The 22,489-nt window shown below is 34.7% G+C and overlaps 6 protein-coding genes across 11 annotated transcripts; all 6 read right to left on the bottom strand.

Annotated features, from left to right (window-relative positions):
- Nucleotides 1-1,883: 1,883 nt before the first annotated feature.
- Nucleotides 1,884-5,262, bottom strand: LOC131168788 (uncharacterized). Its single transcript, XM_058153112.1, has 7 exons — nucleotides 5,095-5,262; nucleotides 4,800-4,932; nucleotides 3,382-3,485; nucleotides 3,132-3,303; nucleotides 2,869-3,009; nucleotides 2,711-2,799; nucleotides 1,884-2,613 (listed from the first exon to the last, which is right to left on the bottom strand). Exons 1-7 carry the CDS (start codon nucleotides 5,184-5,186, stop codon nucleotides 2,004-2,006), a joined length of 1,341 nt encoding a protein of 446 aa, XP_058009095.1. The 5' UTR covers nucleotides 5,187-5,262; the 3' UTR covers nucleotides 1,884-2,003.
- A 1,064-nt stretch (nucleotides 5,263-6,326) lies between these two features.
- Nucleotides 6,327-7,241, bottom strand: LOC131182815 (uncharacterized). The gene has a single exon (XM_058152131.1). The coding sequence runs from the start codon at nucleotides 7,239-7,241 to the stop codon at nucleotides 6,327-6,329; it is 915 nt and encodes a 304-aa protein (XP_058008114.1).
- Nucleotides 7,242-9,314: 2,073 nt separating this feature from the next.
- Nucleotides 9,315-10,133, bottom strand: LOC110659045 (uncharacterized). The gene has a single exon (XM_058152130.1). It carries the CDS (start codon nucleotides 10,131-10,133, stop codon nucleotides 9,315-9,317), a length of 819 nt encoding a protein of 272 aa, XP_058008113.1.
- Nucleotides 10,134-11,190: 1,057 nt separating this feature from the next.
- On the bottom strand, nucleotides 11,191-12,096 carry LOC110659046 (uncharacterized). Its single transcript, XM_021816866.2, has one exon. The coding sequence runs from the start codon at nucleotides 12,094-12,096 to the stop codon at nucleotides 11,191-11,193; it is 906 nt and encodes a 301-aa protein (XP_021672558.2).
- Nucleotides 12,097-13,494: 1,398 nt separating this feature from the next.
- Nucleotides 13,495-17,468, bottom strand: LOC110659060 (pentatricopeptide repeat-containing protein At2g17670). Of its 6 annotated transcripts, none has more exons than XM_058153107.1 (3): nucleotides 15,771-17,468; nucleotides 14,737-14,762; nucleotides 13,495-14,105 (listed from the first exon to the last, which is right to left on the bottom strand). In XM_058153107.1, exon 1 carries the CDS (start codon nucleotides 17,178-17,180, stop codon nucleotides 15,774-15,776), a length of 1,407 nt encoding a protein of 468 aa, XP_058009090.1. In that variant the 5' UTR covers nucleotides 17,181-17,468; the 3' UTR covers nucleotides 13,495-14,105; nucleotides 14,737-14,762; nucleotides 15,771-15,773. The 6 variants fall into 6 exon arrangements, with proteins under 6 accessions (XP_058009090.1, XP_058009093.1, XP_058009091.1 ...); XM_058153110.1 differs by having other exon boundaries at nucleotides 13,495-13,901; XM_058153108.1 differs by lacking the exon at nucleotides 14,737-14,762 and having other exon boundaries at nucleotides 13,495-14,027.
- A 1,595-nt stretch (nucleotides 17,469-19,063) lies between these two features.
- LOC110659065 (endochitinase) lies at nucleotides 19,064-20,529 on the bottom strand. Its single transcript, XM_021816897.2, has 3 exons — nucleotides 20,055-20,529; nucleotides 19,819-19,966; nucleotides 19,064-19,697 (listed from the first exon to the last, which is right to left on the bottom strand). The coding sequence occupies exons 1-3, from the start codon at nucleotides 20,491-20,493 to the stop codon at nucleotides 19,325-19,327; spliced, it is 960 nt and encodes a 319-aa protein (XP_021672589.2). The 5' UTR covers nucleotides 20,494-20,529; the 3' UTR covers nucleotides 19,064-19,324.
- Between the last annotated feature and the right edge of the window lie 1,960 nt (nucleotides 20,530-22,489).

The following is a 22,489-nucleotide window of genomic DNA, read 5'->3' as shown; positions in this document are numbered from 1 at the left end:
GAAAAAAATGAGATTTGAGGGGGTAAATAGAAAAAAATAATTGTAGAAAGTTATTAAAAGAATAAATAAAAAAATAATAATTAAAGTATAATAATTACAATAAATTATTTAAAAAATAAATAATTGAGAGTAAAAAAAATATGTATGACTAATTGAGAGAGAATATATTTATTTATATTGATACACTAAATTTATTCTTAATGTGTATAATTAAATTTTTAATAAAAAAATAAAAAATATAATAAAAAATTAAAAATAAAGTAATTTACATTTCTCAACCCTTCTTATTTACACTCTCATTTAAATTATAAAAAAATTTAAATTTAAATAATAAAAATAAATAAATCTTATCTTTACTCTCTATTAACTTACTTCTTCTCAAATTATGATATAATAATTACTTGTCTATTCTTATCCTTTGATCACCCGGCCCAACGGAGCATTAGAGAGAACAATAAGGGTTTTGGGCTGCAACAGGGTGGAGGGGGACGCTGCGGGGTTTAGGCTTGAGACCCCGGGGAGATTCCATATAGTTTATTTAACGGTGTCGTTTATGTGAAGTTAAAAATGCCTTGGCCATTCTAAAAGGCGGTTATTAAATGTAGACGTTAAGTGCTGCTCCTAACTAATAGTAATTTTTTGAAAGAAACATAATCATTATTTTGTACGAGAAATAACTATTTATGACAATAAAATATTACTCCAAACCCTAGTATTTCTTTTTTTTTAATTTTATAAAAAAAATAAGTACATTTACTTAATCTTAAATTTATATAAAAATAAATTTAATAATTATTAAATTAAACTATTTTTCAGATATTAAATTAAATATTTGTATTTAAATTTTTATATATTTGATATAAACTTTAATTAATTATATTCACATCTAAATATAAATATTTAACTTAATATTTTAAATTTATTATTATATAAATTTAAACTTATATTAAATATATAAAAAAAAATTAAAGTGATATCGATAACTCTATTCTTTCAATTTTTAATAAATTATAATATTTTATTCAATTTTTAAATTCCTTTATATTTTTATTAAGTTTTTTTTTGTTATTTTTTATCCTCTTTCTATAATTTTTTTTTTTGGGATTTTTTTTTTCTTCTTTTCATGGTAAGATATTTGATCTCAATAGATCAAGAGCATTGTTTATTCAAATGTGCAGTTGCATATGACATCTTAAAATGAATTTCTTATATTTTATGAATTAAAACTTTCAAAATCGATTATACTAGAAATGTTTAATTAACAAAAAATACAATGTCAACAATGTTTTTTTTTTTTTTATAGGTATTTATAAATAAAAATTATCTCTAAAAAAAAAAAAAGAAATCACTCCTTATAGTTTAATAATTACCAATCCTAAAGAGCTGCTGCCACAACAGCCCACGAATTACCAATCCTGATCTTGAGCCACATGTGCTTCCCTGTTATGCATTCAGCTGCAAGCCAAGAAAAAGAGAATGCAGGCCCAAGGCAGTTGAGGGTCTATTTTAGAAGAAACAGAGCCGCAAAGGGAGGAAATGGCAGAATAGAAGATTCGGAAGTTAAGGAATCTACTGAAGGTATGAGAATTCTGTTAGAGGGAATCAAGGAGGGAGAGCTACCTGGATATGCTTAACAGAAAGTTTTCCTGGATTATTGGTTTCTTTCCACCTATATTATGTTAATTTTTCTATTTCTTGAGATTATGCACTGGGACAGTACATAGAGCTACTGAAATTGTTATTGTTATTGAAGAAGTGATTGTATTTGGCTATTCAGCCATTATTAAATTAATTCAAAGCTCTATATCCTTCTCGTATTACAATATTAAAAAATGAAAAGGAAAAAGAATCACATATGGTATGCGTCAGAGATGAAAACATAATTTGAAAAGATAAAATCAACGGTAGTGATAAATTTTTATGAATATTAAAATTTGTTATGTATATCATATGATTCAGGATGATTCAGAGCTTCAAAAATGATGCACCAGGCACTTTGAATTCTAGGTTTGTGACTTGTGATACTTCAGAGCTTCAAAGCGAGCAGCGAGTGCATCATAATCTGGTAATTTAGGATGAACTCGAGGAGCTGAGTCAACATGAGATGAAGGTACTGGAGGTGCAGGCCGCTCAGGTGGTGGTGGATAAATGCCAGCTGGAGAATCTTCCATTTCAATCCCTTCATCACAGTCTGATTCATCAAACTTTATTTCTGAATTTGGAGAAGAGGCATTGTAGCTGTGTCTCCTGTGGACATTTTGGCCATCCATCTGGATTGGCCTTGTCTCATTGTAACTATGTCTCCTATAAATTTGTTCACCATCCATCTGCACTGATCTTGCCTCCTCATTGCTTACATAATGAGACCTATCAGAAGAACTCTGGGGTTCACGTAACCTCCCAGGTCCCTTAAATTGATTGATCTGGAGATCATTTGCAATGGCCATGGAATTGCCAGAAAGCACCGCAAATCCAGGATTGAAATTCTTGTTGGCTAGATAAGCAGCAGCATGTGCAGCTGCAATTGCTTGCTTAGCAGATTCCGCTGCTGCTTCAGCAGCAGATGTAGTGTCTTCAAATTGCGTACTGCCCATTGCTCCTTCTGTAGTTGATCTGGACAAGGAACAAGAAAACATGCAGAAACAATGAGTGGATTTTGATATCTAAATCTCTCGACAGTGTATAGATATAACTAAAATAACCAACTTACATGATAGTTGGATTGCTTGTTTCAGCAGTTTTAACTGGAGATGGCTTAATAGGTAACCTTGTAGCACTAACAAAAGTGTTAGGTCCTTCCTGATAAAAAAAGAGAGCAGAGTCATTTATGAGGAAAGTAAAGTGAATTTGCATAAGAGAGGAACTCACAATAAGCTCCTCAGGAGCCTTGAGAAGCTCCTTTTCAGATTCTGCTGTATCCCACTCGATCTGGTGTTCTTTTGCAATTTCCTTCATAACTTTCAACTTCACTTCACCAGTAGGAGTTCTAACAGAAAGCTTGTCAATTAACTATAAGAAAAGAAAGTTAACATTATACGATGCCACTATGATGTATTCAGTGAGTTAAAAAGTATGAGCTTTATGCCACTATGATGTATTCAGTGAGTTAAAAAGTAAAAATTATACGATACCATTCTATTTACACCACAATTGGGTCGCAGATCAATGGCTGCAGATACAAAATCTTTCCCATACTTCTTCTCAAATATCTTCCTCATTGCCATTAATTCTGGAATTTCAGAGCACCTTGGGGATGCAAATACTAAACTAGCAATCCCTTCTTTCAGGTCCGCTGGGCATTCCCTGGAACAAGTCAAATCAACATTAGAACTCCATTTACATGAGCTACGTAATGCAGTTAAAATATTTTATTATTCTCACCTTTGTTTTGCAATTATAGTAAGTCTGGCCACAACTAACTCACAGAAGAGCTCAATAAACTCATTTGCAGCCAAGACATTCTGTTCTCTTATCACATGCTCAACCTACAACACCATAAAACTTATTTGCAAGTTAAGTCAACCTACAATCATGTTGCTGGGTAACATAGCAGCTTGATCATATCAGTTTGCATCATCACATTCCATGTTGATCCATTCCTAATTCCAGATCCCCATATTTAATCACAGAAATGTTCAAGACCTCAAAAAGCCTGAAATAAGGTATGCCTAATAAGTTGACCTAGTAAAATAAAAATCAATCCTTGAGAAAGTAGTGCATTGTGCCTTTGTCGACATTTCATTGCCTCTATATTCTTAATCACAAATGGGAAAATATACATCAGGTATATGAATGAAAATTAGGGCATGAAAACAGCCTATGCACATATTCCTTTTAAAAATAAGATCATGAAATTATCTTTTTTGACAGAAACCAAAGTTTTGAAAGGAAAGAGCAGCCTGTAAGGCTACACTGTAATATGCTTTGACAGAAGATGAGGCCTTCAGAAAGATATGCATTTCAAGAACAGTTAAAATTTGTAAAATACTCGTACGTTGTAGCATTAAGCTTCAAATTTGCTAAGGAATGGTATTTTTGGATGCCCCAGTGAAAATGAGCTTAATTATTGTCCTTACTCCTTATTCTAGAAACTTAAGTTACTGATATGTAGAATATAACAATATCGACCACAATTCAATGCATTGCAAGCTTCACCATTTCAACTCCAAAATGGTCCTATTCTGAGCAATTTCTAACAAGAGCTTAAGTGGCCATAAAACAGAATATGCTCAATTTTGTATTCCATTTCAAATACTATTGAATAAACACCTGAAAATAATGGCCAATCATCACAATATTTTCTGAGCGAATATGGAATTCATCACAAAATGTTGGTTAATTGAGGGGAGTATGAACTCCCATTTCCATTTCCTAGAGACAACTAGTAATCCCACTAAATCGCAGTTCTGCATTTCTGCCGGTAAAACAATCCGCTAGTGCAAGACTTGACTGGGCTTCAAGGGGTTAACTCAACAACTCAATAGACAAATGGAATAATCAAAGCTTTTACGCCCAAAAAAAATCACAGCTTTTAGGCCTTTATTGGGGACAAACAAATGCATCTAGGAGAAAAGTAAGAACTTTTACAACATAATCCAAGTGGGTTTTTCGCAGAAGCTTATCAGTTCTCAAGACGAACACATATTCAATATAACAAGTCTTGTTGAAAAAACAATGGCAATGACCCAAAATAAAGCTTAAACAGAGTTCAATAAGCCAAAAGAAAATAATTCCAATTTCCTGAACTAAATAAAATATAAAACTCAATTCGCATATCACTGGATAAGAAAAAGCTGTACCCGGATACGAGCAGTGGCGTCTTGACCAGACTGGAGAAGCATTGCAATGTCTCTCCTCATTTGCCTCACCACCACCTCTCTCTTGTTCCTCAGCAACTTTATCCTCGCCACCGCCATCTTCGCCGCCGTTTTGCTATCCTCCCCACCACCCCCCCAATAAAAAAAAAAGAAAACACAGATAAAAAAAAAAATCAGCTCATAAAACGCCACCTACCTGCAAGACGCAAGAAAAAAAGAAAACAGAATTTCTGGGCAACCAAACAGAAAGAAAAGCGTAGGTAAGAAAGAAATGTACCATTTAGAGGAGCTAAAGCGTGGGCTAAAAATGGAAAGAGTGAGCTTCATGATCTTCTTCGCGTGATAAGTGGCCACACTCGCGACGGTCATGGCTGTCTTGTGAAGAGAGAGGGAGAAAATGGTGCGTTTTTAGGTGGTGGAGTAACGGTCCAATTGACCCCTGCTAGAAGAAAATAGTGTATAACAGTTTTTATTTATTTTATTTTATTATTTTCTTGATCGGACGGTTTAGAGGGGCTCAGAGGGGCGCCGACATTGCGGATTGATAGGAGTGATGTGTCACAGAGAAAAATAGCCGTTATGTTAGTACGTAGTGTAAACTTTCTGGTGGGTCCCATTTCGTGAATCAGGATCAGACTCGCTTTCAGAAGAATCCAATTCCAATCCAACGGACAGCAAGAGACGGACGGACTCCATGGTCGATCATAATCCCCGGTCACATTTCAATAGGTTTTAAAAATTTTATATAAAAAAAATATTAGATAAAATTATTTTTATAAAAAATATTAATAAGTGATTAAAGAAATATAAAAAATTAAATTAATTATCATACATAATCACTTAATTTTATGAATTTTTTATAAAAATTATTTAATTTTAATTTAATTATATAAATATTGATGTGATTAAAAATTAAAAATTTTTAAATTATTTTATTAATCTATTAATTATTTTATAAATAAAATTATCTAATTATTGATTATCATCTATTAATAATTTCTTAAACAAGCTAAAATTTGTTGATTAAAAAATAATTATTTCACGTTATTGCCATGAAAACACATTGACTTCTGTTAAGTTAAAAGTTAAGTTTACGAATGACTTTCATGAAATTATTTTAATTTAAAATTTTATTTAACCAACTCAAATATTTCACTTAAGGGGACTTTATATTATTATTATTATCATAATTCATATTTATTTGCAAATTATTAAAACAAATTTAAATAATTTGTCATTGTATAATCATAATTGACTTAAAATTTAACATGTATTATATACATAAATAGAACAATAAATATAATCATTGATTTATAAATTATAAATTACATAATTGCATGAAAATTTAGTTTAACTTTTACAAAATTTGATTTGTCATTATAATCTTACACTATACAATGAGATTTATCAGCATAATTGTACATTTGATCGAGAATGGTTAACAACATGATGAGGATCCTCTCAAAAATTGAGGATTCTACAGTGATACAATACAAATGGCTGTTAAAATCACTCTAATGGGTGAGAAAGTATGTTCAGGAGGGAGACTCTGGTATGGATTAAGTTCCTAAACAAGCATTCCAACTTATTTTCTAATTCTTCAATGCTGATATCCAAAATTTCCAGCATTTTCTGTGCAGCTTGTATCTTCTGTGGCTCTAAATCTTTTCTTGTGTTAGTCACCAACAGGCTGGTAAGTGCAAGATCCACATTCTCTAACTCATTCTTGTTCTCTTGTTGGCCTTCGCATGCTACTGCGCCTTTGTGCACCAATTTTGAAAGCAAAGACCATTTACTGGGCTTGGGTTTCAGGATTGGTACTGAGAGGAACAACAAGAGCGAACTAAAGATGGAAATGGTCATCCAACTTGCCTCACTAAGGGCTTTCACTATTGCAGATAGATAATGATCATTTAACAGAGAAGACTCTAAAAATACACTATCCTTCTGCTTTAGTGATGCAAGAGACTTTTCTGCTTCCTTTTTCATCTTCTTTCTGCAGAAAATGTAATCATTGACATTGCTTTCAATGCTTAACTCTCCTCCACCTTTGCTTCTTCGAATAGCTGATTGAAGTTCTCGAACACTTTCTTTCATCAACAAAATACCATCTCTTGTGTTGCCACATACATCTAAATACCTAATCAAATTATCTAACATTTCACCTACCCATTTCTCCTCTTGATTTTGTGATAGAGCCTGTTGGGTCAATGGCAAGTTAAGGAGATCCTCTATGCATCTGTATATCTCTCCAAGGGCAGACAGACGAGCACAGATTCTTTCTGCATTCACTGATGATGCCTCCCAAGAACTAAGCTTGTTCAGCTCTTTTTCAATTCTGCCTATATTAGGATGTGATCTAGCAGGAAAGCTAATAGAACGAACATTGTATGAACGAGTAGGCTTCGGGGAAAAAGCAGGCATAGTTACTCTCATTAGCATGGAATGATTAATTTCTGAAGCAGCTTGAATAGCTATATGATCAATTATCAGATATTTATACTACTTCAATTAGTGAAGATGGAATGGGACGTGGAGACGAGAAGAGCCCTGTAGGTCCTCGCACCAACGTGGAAGGCATGTGCGGGTTTGTTGTATGCATGGAATGGTTATCTTGTCATGTCTTGCACCAAAGATAAAAAGACAAATTCTGCTTATTTGATACATTCTCAAGGTTCTTATTTCAATACAATGTATCTCACTGTTGCATTTTTTGTTTTGCTCAAAAAAAATTCATTTAGGATTATCTCTTTCTCTCCTTCTCATGCACCGGCTTCTCCCACCGCCAAAACCTAGCCTCTATCTTAGGTTCAGATCGTGGAAATTGATGTCATTGAAAAATTATATCTTTCCAAATTCTCTGGATATGGAGAACCTTGAAACTCTGGATATTGAGATCTGGGAAAGATTAAGAACCTTGATTATATATTATTCAAGTTCAAAAATTTAGATGGATGTATATGGTGGTTAGCATTATCAAGCATGAAGATTCATTAGTTTGTTCCTGCACGAGTGTCATGTTCTCACATTGTCCCCTTCACTTCAAGTTCCTGACATGAGTTTGGTACCTGATTATGTTATTATTATGTACAGATCATATGATTTGTACTTAAGTCCATGAGTCCTACTTCTGTACTATTTGTAATAATGGATGCTAATTTGTCCTGTATTAGGTCTCTGATATGTCTCTTTGGCAAAAATTTAAAGATTTGTACATGGGAAATTTTTAAAAGGGAGGAGCCCTGGATCTCCTATGCTATGAGTCATAGATTACTGAATTGGCAAAATTTTGATAATTTCTACTGTCTTGGCAAATGATTATGCAGGATAATGCGGATTGCAGATAGATTCCCTATGGTTCTGTAATTCTGAAATTGTTTATCTACTGTTTAAGAATTTTATTGAAATAATTTAAGAGTGCCTTTCCTTGGAAAAGAAACAAAGAAAGAGGTTAAAAAAAAATTTATCAGATATGAAGTATCTTATTGAACCATGAACCACATGTTGAAGTAAAGGATAATCAACATAAAATCAATGAAAATTAATATATATTTTGTTATGATATTCGTGCTAGGGCTTGAGTTCCACGTTGCTGGCTTCATCTTGGACACGTAGTGAAAGATGAACCGGTAGGGGGGAAAAAGAAGGTTAACCAAGAAATCTATCATCAAGCCTTGTGATCATTTAGATTTTAAACATATATATGTGTGTATGAGTGTGTGGCCTAACCTTTTTAATAGATTTTTTTTTTCTCACATTTCTTTTCTTGCAGAAGCTGCTGCATACGAAGCAGGAATGCAAAACAAGGATTGCCCCCGAAACCATGAAAATGACCTGTTTGGAATATGGTCACAAGCTGTTGCATAAACAACTTAAAATTTTCTCCAAATTGACTGTAGATGAAACTTCTGCTCTTCTAGAATCAAAGATTGGAAGGCCTAATTGTATTAAATAAGCCTTTTTCTATTTAGCAGAGGATTACAAGCCTTAGTTCAAAGGATTCATTACTCACAATGGAGATATTGACTGTTCTTCCATCTTTGCCTGAGAAATTTTTTGTTGCATTTGCTTAAATTGCATTTATCTAACAGTTCCAAGTCCATGATACACTTTATCAACCAGATTGCATGTATGGTATGGTATGAAAAATGAGAATCAATTTATTTTTTCTTACAATTTTATTTTTTGATTCTCTTTTTGTTTTAATTGATAATGGAAAAACAACAAAACTAAAGAAAGAGATCATCAGAAAATGGACCATAAAACTTGTCTGTATATCATTGTACGGTCACAAAATTTAATTTATGTACATAGGTTTGGTAGATCCTCTAAAATTTGGATGCCTTTTCAGGATTTGGGGTAGAAATATTAGTACTGTGAAGGCTCTACTGTGAGATTATGTTCAAAATACAGGCTCTTGTTTTCATCAAGTGCCCGAACACACTCTCCAAGCAATTCTCGATGTCTTCAATGCTGACCTCCAAAGCCTCCAACCTTTCATGTGCAATTTGTATCTTCTCGAGATTTCACAATTTCTTGCTTTTCTTCACATGCTATTGCTGCCTTGTGCATCAACTTCGAAACTGCAGACCACATACTTCCTTTCAGGATTGATGTTGACAAGTACAAGAAGAGGGATTGGAAGATGGAACTATTCATTGCAATAACTTCTTTAAACAATTGAATCAAGTGGTCATCTTGAAATGGAGCCGCCTTAAGTTTGCCGTCCATTTGCTTCAATACAGCAATGAACTTTTTTGCCCCCTTTTTTATCTTCTTTCTAAAGCATGTATATTTAGATATACTGCTTTCAATGTTAGAATCTCCTTTTCTCCTGCGAAGTATAGATTGAAGAGCCTGGACTTGCTCCTTAAACTGTAACATTAAATCCCTTGTAATTCCACGGATATCTAAAAGCTTCACAGATCCATCCAATAAACTGTTGAGGCATTTTTCATTCTCATATTGAGAGAGGATTTCCTGTGTTGATGACATGTTGAGTAGATCATTCATACCTTTATACAAATCTTCTAGTCCTGACAGGCCAATGCAAATTGACCCTGATGTAGATGTAGATGATGCCTCCCATATTTTGAGCTTGTTCAGCTCTTCTTCAACTCTAAGGTTGGCAGGATGAGATCTTGAAGGCAAGCTAATTGATCTAATATGGTACCTTTTAGCATTGGTTTTTCTTATCTTTCCACAAGAAGGCTTGATGTTTAGATGGTTTAACCAATAATATAAGTTTGTATATATAGTAGGGTTGCAGGAGTACGTGAAACGAGACAAGACTATTGATGTCAATGTGGCGAGCATGTGAAGCCAATGTGGTCTTTCCTTGGAATACGGTTACCTTGTCACATCTTAGGCCAACATAGCTCCAATAATGTGATGCATTTAGCTTTGAACTCCTCCAAAATTATGGTATGGGTTTGAGTTGTCCTGCTATTTTGTCATTTGTGCGTTTGACATGCAGACAACAAGATGAGTCATCCCAGTTTTGCCTCCCCTACTGCCACATTAGTACATTACCTTCTCCAATTTCAAGTATAAAAATGTAGCTCTTGTATCTCCAAAATGAAAAACACACTAAACAAATAGAAATCTTCATCTGTGGTACAAGCATATGATATTATATGTAGATGGTGACTAGAATATACGGCAGGGTCGATGCATTATTTTATAATTAATGCACGAGCGGATTTCAATCTTTTTCAATCTTGTCTCCTATCTTGCACGTTGAATTTGAATTTGAATCACCCTCCTTAATCATTATTGTTTAAATCATGAAGTTGAATGGCATTTATACCCCACAAATTATGCCCATTTGGCCAAAATCATGAAGTTGAATGGCATTTATACCCCACAAATTATGCCCATTTGGCCAATAGCAATGGAGATTATTGTTTGGGTTTCAAATCTTGTCATCTTCCGTAATTAAGCTCTGCAGGCCAATTAATTTGATTCCCATGAAAAATCCATGTATTCAGTGGAATCGATTGAGAAGAACTTTGCAAGAATTGATCGAACCAAGGTATGGCTCTACAGAAATTGAAACAAGGATTTGGTTTTCTAACAGCAAGCTAGCATCTTGTAAGTTTAATTAGGGTTAAAACCAGACCATCCTTTTGATCTTTGTAGACTAAAAAAACATGGATAGGTCGGTGAGTCCTTTAAATGTAATAAATCTGGGAATGGATTTGCTTTTCCCCTTCAAAGGGATCATCGGATTTTATTTACATGATTTAATTTCTTTCAATTTTTTATTTAAAAAAAAAATTATTCTGATCTATAAATAATTGGATTGTTGAACATGGAACTATCCATTAAAATGTGGATGCCATGACCAGTTTGATTACAAAAATTATATCTTTCAGGGGGTCACAAGATTGAGAAGGGACACTCTATTTTGGATTAGGCATCTAAACAGGCAATCTAATTTAGCCTCAAGATATTGGATGCTAACATCAAGTGTCTCCAATCTCTCTTGCACTTGTTGCACATCAAAATTGGCATCATTATTTTTCCTGATTTTTCCATGAATAGAGCAGAGAGCAATATCAGTTTTCCCCACCTCATTGAAAATCTTCTCACCTCTATCAGAATCATGCAACCCTGAACGTATCAGTTTCGAAATCAATGACCAGCCAACAACGTTTGTCTTGGTTGCAAGCGGGGACAAGAATAACATGACAGATCGAAAGATGGTAACAGCAATGGCATGAACTTCTTCTATCACTTTAACTACATACGATAAATGATGCTCTTCGTCCAACGTAGGAAAGGATAAGGCATTGCCTTCCATTTTCTTCAATGTTGCAAGCGACTTGGTGACTTCTTTCTTTGCCTTCTTTCTGAAACTAACATAAGCTTGAACATCACTTTCGATGCTTGATGAATCTTTACCCCTTCTACGCAACGCTGATTGCAGGTCCCGGATATGTTCTTGCATTGCCAACAATAGGTCTCTAGCAGTGCTGCACACGTCTACCAATCCTACAGACGCGTCGATTAACTCTTCAACCTGGTCTAAATGCTGGTGGTGATAAGCTTCTTGTTTTTGAGGATACTGAGTGAGTTCCTCAACGCAAATAAGTAACTCTGCAAGCTTAGTCAAGCCCAGATTAATGGTCTCAGCTCCTAGAGGATTTGTAGCAGAAGCAGATGATAAGAAATCCCAAGACTTTAGCTTGGTTAGCTCTGCCTCAATCTTGAGAGAATTGGGATGTAACCTAGAGGGAAGACTGATGGAGCTGACCGGAATGTGCACAGAATTCATTGCTTTGGTTACAGAATGGAATGCTCAAACTTGCAGTTAATGCTTTGAATGGTAGTGGTTTTCCAATTTTCCACTCTATTTATATGAAACTTTGGGTGGGTCTTTGCCTGAGCACAGTAGCTAGGCATGTGAAGGCAGTGCACGTCATTCTGCTATTGTAAGATCTTGTAACAAGTTTAGCCAGCAATCTGAAACCCATGAAATCTTTCTTTAATTTTGAGACTGTGAGATAGGAAAACGTATAGGTTGGATTAATTTTTATTTTATGATGATGAAATTGCGAACAAAACGAACCAAGCCGTAAAGGCTATATGCCCCCTAGCCGCCCTAATCATTAGTGCATTTTTTGTCCTGATCAAAGATTCAACATGTTTTGGTAATTAGGTGATGAACAAGAAAGGTTGGCAGTCTAATTTTTAGTAAAAGCAGAGAAAGGTATCGAATCTATTGACCCCAAAAAAAAAATATTTAAAAAAATAAATAAATAAAAGAGATGGATAAGGACAAGAAAACCAAGGTTTAAGATTTTTCATTAGGAGTATCTCAATTGCGAAATGGATGCATTGTAATGGTGCTGACTCCATTATAATTTTCTGGATTAGATAATAGAAATGCATTATCATGAATTCCTGATGACCAATCATATGGTTTTATAAAAAATGATTAAAATAATCAGAATTCATTATTCTGCCACTAATTTCCGCATAAATGCGTACCACACGGCACTGGTCTTCGAGCACAGATATTCCACATCAACTATTGACAGACAAGAAGACAACAGAAAATATTTGTCATAAATAAATTAATTTCAGAAAAATAAAGCAGCACATTGGATTAATATTTCTTTTTTTAACTGCAAACATGAATTAATATTCTATTCTATATCACCACTCATAAAATTAATTAAACTATTAAAGCATTGACCACTCTTAATTGTTAATTTGTAATCCCAGACATATAATCACAAGAAAATTTTACCGCAAAGATCCAAGCCATGGAACCTCTGTCGGAGGCACACTGGCCTAAAACAAAGTGTCATTGTCACAAAAGTAGCTGCTGCTGCTGCTGCCTCTTCTTTAGAGACATTAGGTAAGGACTTATGCCGAAATTCCCCACCAACAACTTGCAAGAAAACCAATTAAGCTAGCCTCAGATAACTAGTTCTTAATTTTTCACATAAATTATCCAGCTCTCCCAGAACAAAAATTAGGAACGTTAACAAGTTGCGGTAGAACCGCAGAAGATATCAATGTTCTCAAAGCGTATTTAGCTTGACGGTTCCTGGCATAAGCTTTGGTGTAGACGAATAACCCCTTGAAACATTAGATCTTACATCAACTCTTCCTACCATTATCATACTAGATTTACGCATTACCCATGCTACATTGGGCGTAAATGTGTTGCTTTGAAATGCAATAGAATAATTGCTTTATTACATTTTTATTTCATTATATAGTCATGCTCTGTTACAATTTCTGGTCTGATGTATCATTTCTTGGGACAGAAGGATAACAAGCGAATATGGGAAGGGAACAAGGTTCGTATTCCAAGGAAAAATCTATTTCTACCAAAACTTGATGGTGCATCGGGTGATTTCACATCAGCTAATCAACAACAAAGAAAAGATGGCACTAACTTGGTGATGCACTATGCAGATGACTTCAATGTAACTTAGTATTAAAATTCCTTCATTAAGGGGCAATTACCCAACTTGCAGTCGCAACTGGCAGCTTGTAAAGTCTTCGATGAGAGGCAGCGGAATATCTCCCTCTACACACCAAGCATAAGTTCATATGCCTTGCCAGCTTCAAGAAGTATTATAAATAAGTTCATATCCTTAGCCACAGCAGTTTCGACAAAGAGATTTTGTATTATATGCTTATATTGTTTAGGTAGAACATCCAAGTGTAAAGCCATCCATTACTCTTTTTCTGAACAATGAAAGGTTGTCAACAACTCAAACCAAGAACCTTCCAAACCTATATCTCAGGAGAGCTGATGATAGTAAACTGGACATAACAGGGTACATATTGTTTCAATTAGATCTCAAACACAAACTAATGGAACAGCACATTAGCATCACTGCAAAGACCACCACTATCCGATCCTAAGGTATTAAAATGGAAGCATTCTTAGCAAAACATAGGGATGCAGATGGTCAGTTCAGATAAAACCAAAAACTGAATTATTAAAATTATGAAAACTGAACTGAATCAAAAAGAATGACTTCGGTTCCATTTGGTTTTGCAGATGACGCTTAATATAAAGCCCAGCAACCCACAAACACACACACACACACACACACACACACACACACACATTTACAGCACATCAAAACTACAATAATAACAGCAATGAAAACCAAGCAAAGCCCAGACGTAATCAAATGTTACGTACTCCTCAGCTTTTGAAGAAACAAAAATAATTCATCCATAGTCACAGCCCAGTAGCTTAATAAATACATGCATATTTATTATATATCAACATAATTATGATAAAAGCATCTTGATTTGCAGGAATGAGAACTACCACACCAGAAAGGGAAAAAACTTAATTAACTTCAAGCATAATTGATCAAATACACAAAAAAATACACCTAAATAATTTAATATACAAATAGGAAGAATCATAATTACCCACCTCCATCCCCAGGAGTATCATCAGGCCTACAAACCCAGGAAGAAAACACACACAAAGAGACAAAACAGAAAGGATGAAAGGATGTAAGTACAAAAGAAAAAGGAAGGACAAAAAAAATAAATAGGAAAGAAGGAAACTAAGAGAACAGAGACACCCAAAAATGAAAAACATACAGAAGTGCCCTATACACCTAAACATACAAAAGAAGAAACAGTTCATATGAGACCAAATGGTTTCACTGGACAAGAGACACAGCATCCTTGCCCTTTTAGGAGTAAAAAAATTGATAGACAAGCACTAAGCAAAACTTGAAGGAACTAGGATGATCAGCGCAAAAATTCCTTTATGAATCAGACTATAAGTGTAGACTATTGACTATCATAATTCATGAATAGGCATTCAAGCTGCAAGTAATAAAAATCATCTAAACATTGATTAAGAAAATTTTAAGTGACAAGGATTTATGGAAACAAAAGTGCCAACCTTCAAGCAGTGCTCTAGCACTTGATCTATTCATTTACTACTGATATACTTGTTATTTCCCTACTGACTGGCAAAATTTTAAATTAACTAATGTGGTATAAAATTAAATCATTTCCAACAATTATATTCCCCTAGATATCAACATATGATAAATTAATAAACCATATTATCTATCTTAGTCATTCTTAATTTTCAAGGTTGATGAGCAGGTGCTTAACAACGCATTTGGAAATCTCAAGAAACAAAAAGCAAGAACTCAATTCAGTTCAATTCTATTGGAAAACTAACAATTGTTCCAAAAATTGGAATTCAAATGAACTCTATTACATTAAAATTTATTTCAAACATGTGAATTCTATCATATAATTATTGGGATTGTTTTAAATTCTAACATAAGAATTGTTTCAAATGGAGCGTATATATTTTTTGACTGACAAGCTTGAGCAGCACAGCCTCAACTTCAAAATATTTATGGTTAACTAGCCAATTTCCCAAGATAAGAAAATTTTAACTGTAAGCAAAGAGAATTAATAATGTAATGAAGAAAATACCAGTTAAACAGCTAGGCCTTGCTCTCTGGCTTTCTTCAGCCACTTCAGCGTACTCTCCAATGTCAAGTAAGCAGCAATGTCAGTTAAACTCTTACTCTCTACTGCATAATCAAACACCTCATAAGCCTCAGCAACTTTACCCTCCCTGCAAAGTGCCCTCACAAACGTGGCATATGAAGCTGTGTCGAGCTTCATAGCATCTTCCTTCATTACCAGATACAATTCGATGGCTTTCTCCAACAATCTCCCCTTGCATAACCCATGAATCAATGTATTATATGTGCACGAATTTGGACTACACCCTTTTTCTTCCATCTCTGATAGCAATGACAATGCACCCGATGCATCCCCTTTTCTGCACATCCCATTCATCAATGAAGTGTAAGTAACAGCATCAGGAAAATGACCTGATTCTACCATGATTTTCAAGTGCTTTTTAGCTTCACTCAATCTCCCAGATTTGGATAACCCAAAAATCAAAGTATTGTAGGTAACAAGATCAGGCTCCACTCCTTCCTCCTTCATTTTCTTATAAACCTCAATGGCCTCATTTCCTCTACTCAGCATACAGTAACCCTTCATAATTGTATTATAGACAAAGCAATCGGGCTTAAATCCACACTCTCTTAATATACCAACCAACCTTGTAGCCTCACGGAGATTTTTAGAATTACAAACATTATCAATTAAAATAGTATAGGTAACAAGATCAGGCATTATATCAAATGAAGATCTCATTTCATCGATAAAATTATAAACAGTACTCAATGCCCTACACTTACACAAGCACTTAATGAGAAAATTATAAGTGAAAGTATCAGGCTTGGAGTGCTTCAAGGATAATTCTTTTACCAATTCAACAGCATCATCTTCTCGGCCAACAGAGCAGAGAGACCGTACTGCAATATCAACGGTAACCTGGTTAGGATCAAACCCGTTGTTGACCATCAGATTGAGAATCTGGTGAACAGCCGAAAGGGAGGGAGCAATTGTTCTGCAGGACTGGGAGAGTAAAATATGGTAAGTGGATCGATCAGGGGTGAAGGAAGGGAGAGTTTTGACCATGTGGTGGAGTAGGGAGATGGAGCTATCAATGGTGGAGATTGAGGCGTACGATTGGAGGAAAGAATTGTGGAAGCGGAGGTCGAGAGGAACCCGTGTGGTGGAAATAAGAGCATTGAAGAGTTTCTTGGCGTCATCGAGTTCAGGAGACTTGAAGAGGGGCTTCTGGAGGTGGGTTCCAGGAGAGGCAGGAAGTTTGGTTTCCTGGGAAAGTTTGGATAGTTTTTTCCTCGGAAAGTGATGAGATTTTTCAGATGGAGATGGGGATACTGCGGGAATTAGTGGAGGCTTTTTCATGTTTGATGCTGTTGGGATTGCTGAACGTAATGAAAGTGGAACCTTTCCCATTTCTGCTTTTCCTCCTTCTCCTTCTTTTTTCTTCAGGGTTTTGGCTTCTGATTGCTCAATTAGGGTTTTACAGCGCTGTTGTGGACGCAGGCTTGCAACGGCACTGTATTGATTCTTAACATTTGGATGGTTTTCAATTTAACATATATAGGTTAATTATTATTATTATTATTTTTGGACCCAAGGTGAATTAATTTTTATTTCCTGTTGAAAACTCAATAATTTAATGCTATAATATTCTTTTTAAGAACATTTGATGCTACAATTTAATTCCATCACAAACACTTATCCGTTGAGATATTTAAAATATATATATATTATTACTCTTATAATTATATTTGATTTATAAATTTTTACATTAATTTTAGGAATGGTTAAAATTTTTAAACTTGGTTGGAACTTGATTATTTTTTTGGATTTCAATTTATGCAGGATGAGAATGAAAAAATATCCTCTCCTTTTTTTAAATTTCATAATTTGCATCTATATAGTAATATATTATTATTTTTTAAATATTATAATTTTATCAAAATATATAAATATATTATTGTAATAATATGTAAAATTATTTTTATTTTTAATTATATTTTATTTTTATAAAATATATTTATATTTTATATTAATAAATTAAAATAAAATAAATGAAAAGAAAATCCTTTGCAGAAAAATTCATCCCGCCTTGCACTTTAACAGAGAATGCCTCGCCTCAACACCGAACCCTTACGAAATGAAAACAAAAAGAACAGTCCCCAACCTGTTGCCATTCCGAATCATCTCTTCCCCATTCAATCCACATCTCTCTTCTTTTTACCTCACAAATCAAACCCATAAATACAAGAAAAAATAAAACATAAATTGATTTTCGCAAAATCGAAATGCAGTGATGTTATTAGTTTTTATTTTTTATTTTTCCACATAACTCATCAATTTCTTAACTTTTTTAATCAAACAAAACAAGACCACAACTATAAATAGAAAAAGAAAATTAAAAAAAAAATAGAGATAATATCCTTGAACCAGCGTCCAATTAAGTTAGCATCATTGGCCCTTCTTTTGACCCAACTTCCAATTTAGCAATGTGCAATCAAACCTATCATGGAGGCTTGTCTTTTCCCATTGACCATCAATCTTAAGGTACACGCTGCAATTAGAAATTCAACCAACTGTCCACTCGAAAGAATCAACTGGACTCCTGGAGGTAAGGATGTAGTTGGGGGTGTAGGGGGTGGTCTGGAATCTATTGTCACAGAGCATCGAGAGTGCTAGTGGCAAGGATGCAGTTGGGTGGAGGTGGCTATGAAGGATTTGGATTCCATGGTCACAGATCATCGAGAGACGGAAGAGTGGTAGTTGTTTCTTGAATTGCTTATTGCCAGGAGATCGACATGTTTATTAATTCGATTTTTCAACTGTGAAGTTCATTTAAAATGTACAGAACCAACGGCTAGCTTTGGCAGAGCAGTAAACCTTCATACCGGCCAATTTTGTCTTTGGTTTCAAATTAAAAAATGGTTGGCATTCCATCCGAAACTCAGGGAGGGAAGGGTTAAAGTTTTGGTCCTATAGTATGATGGGCCACACAGGTGGAGTGGCTTTTCAACAAAGTAGCCCATCAAGTCCATATACAATGGGCTTACCCCAAGTAAGAGAACAGACTTGAAATCAAGCACTTGTAGTTAAAACCCATTTCCCTGGTCCAAAATTCCAAGAGAAGGGACGAAAAATAATTAAAAAAAAAAAAAAAAAACTTAGCTAAAAAAACAACGCATCCAATGGCTAATTAGACATAGTGTAATTGGTTTTCTCTTCTTGGGTTGAAGGATCAGAGTTTTGAAGTTAAGAGTCCCCTCATCCAATAATATGGATAGTGACAGATATGAAAGGGATAGAAAAAGAGAACTACTTTTTATTGAGTTCGCTGGTGAACTGTTTAACCTCCTATGAATGAAAGAAAAGGAAAAGTATCAGAGACACATACTGATATCATATGAGGTGCATGATCTACGCAGTTGAGATTAATTATTGATTTTATTATTACACTTAATTAATAATTTAAAATACAATGTAAGCAAATGACTTTTATTTTTTATTAATTAAATTTTAGTTGAGATTTAAATATAAATCTTACAATCATATCACAAAGTTTATTGATTAAAGGGCCTTTGATTATAGCAATCGAGGTTGTCCCCTGGGGTGACACCCAAAATGTCGCAATATCTTCGGTAGAAGCCAATTCTATTAGCCACCTTATCATCGGTGCCGTGACCACACTCGATTCCACCGTTGATAATGTTGGTGATGACACCATAGCCTGGGACTCTATTAGCTGCCCTGTCAGCGTCAGACGGTGTCCATTGTCCAATGATAACATTGTGGCTTGATGGCTTGTTTCCATCAGGGGTCATCCAAAACCATATCGCTGTCTTGAAAGATATGACGGGGTCGGTTGCTACCAGATCCGGATTGTTTATGAGATCTGCCCTGAGAGCATTACCTGCCCGACCATAGTTGTAGTTGCTGATACAGTCAACAAGTCAAATGTCAGCTTGTGCTTTTGAATACTTGAGTAGAACTGAATTATTTTTATTGACACATAATGATAAAAAATTGATATAAAAAAAAAAAAGGAAGAACTTACTGAGTGAGTTGAATTGGGCCGCGGCCATAGTATTGTCTACCCGCAGGGCATGGCCATTCGTTTGATGAACAATAAGTTTGACGATCATTTTCCCTAATAAAGCAATATCCCCATGCATATGGTCCATCTGGTGCCTCAGGCCACCCTCCTATGTTCTCCAAATATATTCATCATGACCCGGTTAGTCCAGTATGAATTTGAAAACAATAGTGTATGATGTTAGTGAAAAAGCTAACCTGTAGTCTCATGAGAGGTTTGGGCCAAGAAAGCAGCAAGCTCCTTTTTACGGGTATTAAGATCTCCGGTGGTGCCAAAGCCACTAAAAGAACTTGCCGCAGAGATAAAAGCATTGTAAGTGTAGAATCCATTACTTTGGCATCTCCCATCGTTTCGATACTTGAGCATTTGATCGAAAAGAGCTGGGGTGATTATGCTGCTAACATCGCCATTGCTAGGGGTGGGCGGAGACGGTGTGGGGGTGGAGCTACCAGGACACTGGCTCTGGCAGTTACCAGCGCTGCAGTAGTCAGGTGTGGAGCCACACCAACCATACTGGCTACAACATAAGCCACTGGGACACAGAGCATTCCCAGCTTGTTTTCCACATTGTTCTGCTGATGAGGCATCCAGCAAGAGCAAAGCCAAGGCGAAGAGGATGAGATTGTGTAACTTCATTTTTTCTGGTTTGTGAGGGAAGAGGAGAAAGGAAGGAAGACGTTATATAGGTTCATTAATGGCTTTGCTGTTGACTATTCAATTCAAAAATGGAGGCTTACGACTTATATATATATCTCCTTAATTAGCAAGGAATTTGACCACTCTCTCGTGGAAAATTTCATATCTTGACCATTTGCCATTTTCATTCACGACCATCTTCGCGAATCCTTCCGTGCATAGATAAATAGTAATCTCCCTTTAACAGTTTTCATTTATGAATTTAATACGAACTAAAAAAAATTGATCTATTAACAGATCGATGTATCCATTCAATTGACATTAAAAATAATTTTAATTTTTAATAATTTTTAAGATAAAAAATTAACTTTCAAAATTCAATCGAATTAATTTATAATATAAAAAGAAAAGGAATCATTTATGCGGAAATTAAAAGACTCAATCAAGCATGGGAAAAAAGATGATAGGAATCATGAAATATGTATTACGTGCCGTCCTATCTTTCTTTGACTCAATTAATCAACTCTAAGGTATTTAAATTCTTTTTCTTATTTAATATAGTGATTACGGGCTGACTTGGGAAATCATTTATTCCACGGTCTTTTATTTACATATATATATATATATATATATATAGAGAGAGAGAGAGAGAGAGAGAGAGAGAGAGAGAGAGAGAATGAGGGTGTTGTTAATTACCTGACACCAATAAGCTTCTTGGAAACAGCAGCTACTAGGGCTTACCTGACACCAATAAGCTTCTTGGAAACAGCACCAGAATTCCATTCAAAATGAAAAATTGAATTAAATCGAGTCAATTCGATTTAATTGATTTAATTTTAAAATTTAATCGGTTCGATTCGATTTTACATTATAAAAATTTAATTATTTTGATTCGATTCGATTTTGAAGAGAAAAAAAATTGATTAAATCGAACGGAACTAAATAGTAATTTATATATTCAAATCGAACCAAATCAAATCGAATCGATTTTTTAATTGATTTATTTTTATAGGAAATTTATGAATTATATTTAATTATATATATATATATATTAATTGTTTAATTTCTTTGATTAATAGTTATTAGGTTCAAACCAAAGTCAAAATTAGACTAAATAACTTGAAAATCAAGTCTAAATTAAAAAATCAATCAAAAATCAAAACAGATTGTTTTAAACCGAACCGAAGAGAAATAGAACGATTTAGTTCGATTTGATTTTTCACCCATTTCAATTTAGTTCGGTTTCTAAAATTTAAAATTCGATTTTTATAATTTAATTCGGTTCGGTTCAAACCTAATGCTCACTCCTAGCAGCCACTGTCTACAGAGACAAGACTTCCTTTGTGTAAGGTGGTGTCAGATATATTTTAATGGGAAAAAACCTAATGAAGATGTCAAGCTCACTTCTGCTTTGGTCCAACGGGGGGTCGCTAGTCGACCCAGGCTTAACCTAGTGGCTAAGACATCGCTCACCCTGGGTAATGGCCCAAGTTTGACCCCTTCCCAAAAAATGTACCTCTAATAAAAAAAAAATGGGGGTCGCTAGGCCCAGGCTTAACCTAATGGCCAAGACACTGCTCAACCTGGGCAATGCCTCGGTTCGAGCAACCCCCTCCCCCCCCCCCCAAAACAAAATGTATATCTGACAAAAAAAAAGGGGGTCGCTAACCTAGTGATATTGTAAGTTTTTCTCTTCATTTCATTTTATATTTAATTCAATATCCTCATCCAAGTATGTATTTGTATGTGATACAATTTCAGTGAATTATACTTCATGCTCAACCGAGAATCCTCTGTATAGCTATAGAGCTTCCTATCTATATTCATTTACAAAAATTTTCATGTGCTATATATGAGACAAATGCCAGTAGTTTTTCTATGGAGAGTAGACATGTTTCTTTCCAACGGATGATGCCTAACTTGGGCAATGGCTACTATTGGCAGTACTATTATTTGCCTCTGAAATGTCTCAGCTAATGTAAATATTTGATACGAT

The sequence above is a fragment of the Hevea brasiliensis genome, chromosome 9 (genome assembly GCF_030052815.1).
Source record: "Hevea brasiliensis isolate MT/VB/25A 57/8 chromosome 9, ASM3005281v1, whole genome shotgun sequence".
Classification (NCBI taxonomy): Eukaryota; Viridiplantae; Streptophyta; class Magnoliopsida; order Malpighiales; family Euphorbiaceae; genus Hevea; species Hevea brasiliensis.
This window is presented reverse-complemented; position numbering and strand designations above follow the sequence as displayed.

What these genes read in the sequence shown, in the direction of transcription:
- LOC131168788 (XM_058153112.1), bottom strand. Translation starts at nt 5,186, where the DNA reads ATGACCGTCGCGAGTGTGGCCACTTATCACGCGAAGAAGATCATGAAG. An exon ending in ACGCCACTGCTCGTATCCGG is followed by an intron (nt 3,486 to 4,799) that starts GTACAGCTTTTT and finishes ATGGTGTTGTAG; the next exon opens with GTTGAGCATGTGATAAGAGA. An exon ending in AGGCTCCTGAGGAGCTTATT is followed by an intron (nt 2,800 to 2,868) that starts GTGAGTTCCTCT and finishes TTTTTTTATCAG; the next exon opens with GAAGGACCTAACACTTTTGT.
- LOC131182815 (XM_058152131.1), bottom strand. Translation starts at nt 7,241, where the DNA reads ATGCCTGCTTTTTCCCCGAAGCCTACTCGTTCATACAATGTTCGTTCT.
- LOC110659045 (XM_058152130.1), bottom strand. Translation starts at nt 10,133, where the DNA reads ATGCTCGCCACATTGACATCAATAGTCTTGTCTCGTTTCACGTACTCC.
- LOC110659046 (XM_021816866.2), bottom strand. Translation starts at nt 12,096, where the DNA reads ATGAATTCTGTGCACATTCCGGTCAGCTCCATCAGTCTTCCCTCTAGG.
- LOC110659060 (XM_058153107.1), bottom strand. Translation starts at nt 17,180, where the DNA reads ATGGGAAAGGTTCCACTTTCATTACGTTCAGCAATCCCAACAGCATCA.
- LOC110659065 (XM_021816897.2), bottom strand. Translation starts at nt 20,493, where the DNA reads ATGAAGTTACACAATCTCATCCTCTTCGCCTTGGCTTTGCTCTTGCTG. An exon ending in AACCTCTCATGAGACTACAG is followed by an intron (nt 19,967 to 20,054) that starts GTTAGCTTTTTC and finishes TGGAGAACATAG; the next exon opens with GAGGGTGGCCTGAGGCACCA. An exon ending in GGCCCAATTCAACTCACTCA is followed by an intron (nt 19,698 to 19,818) that starts GTAAGTTCTTCC and finishes TGACTGTATCAG; the next exon opens with CAACTACAACTATGGTCGGG.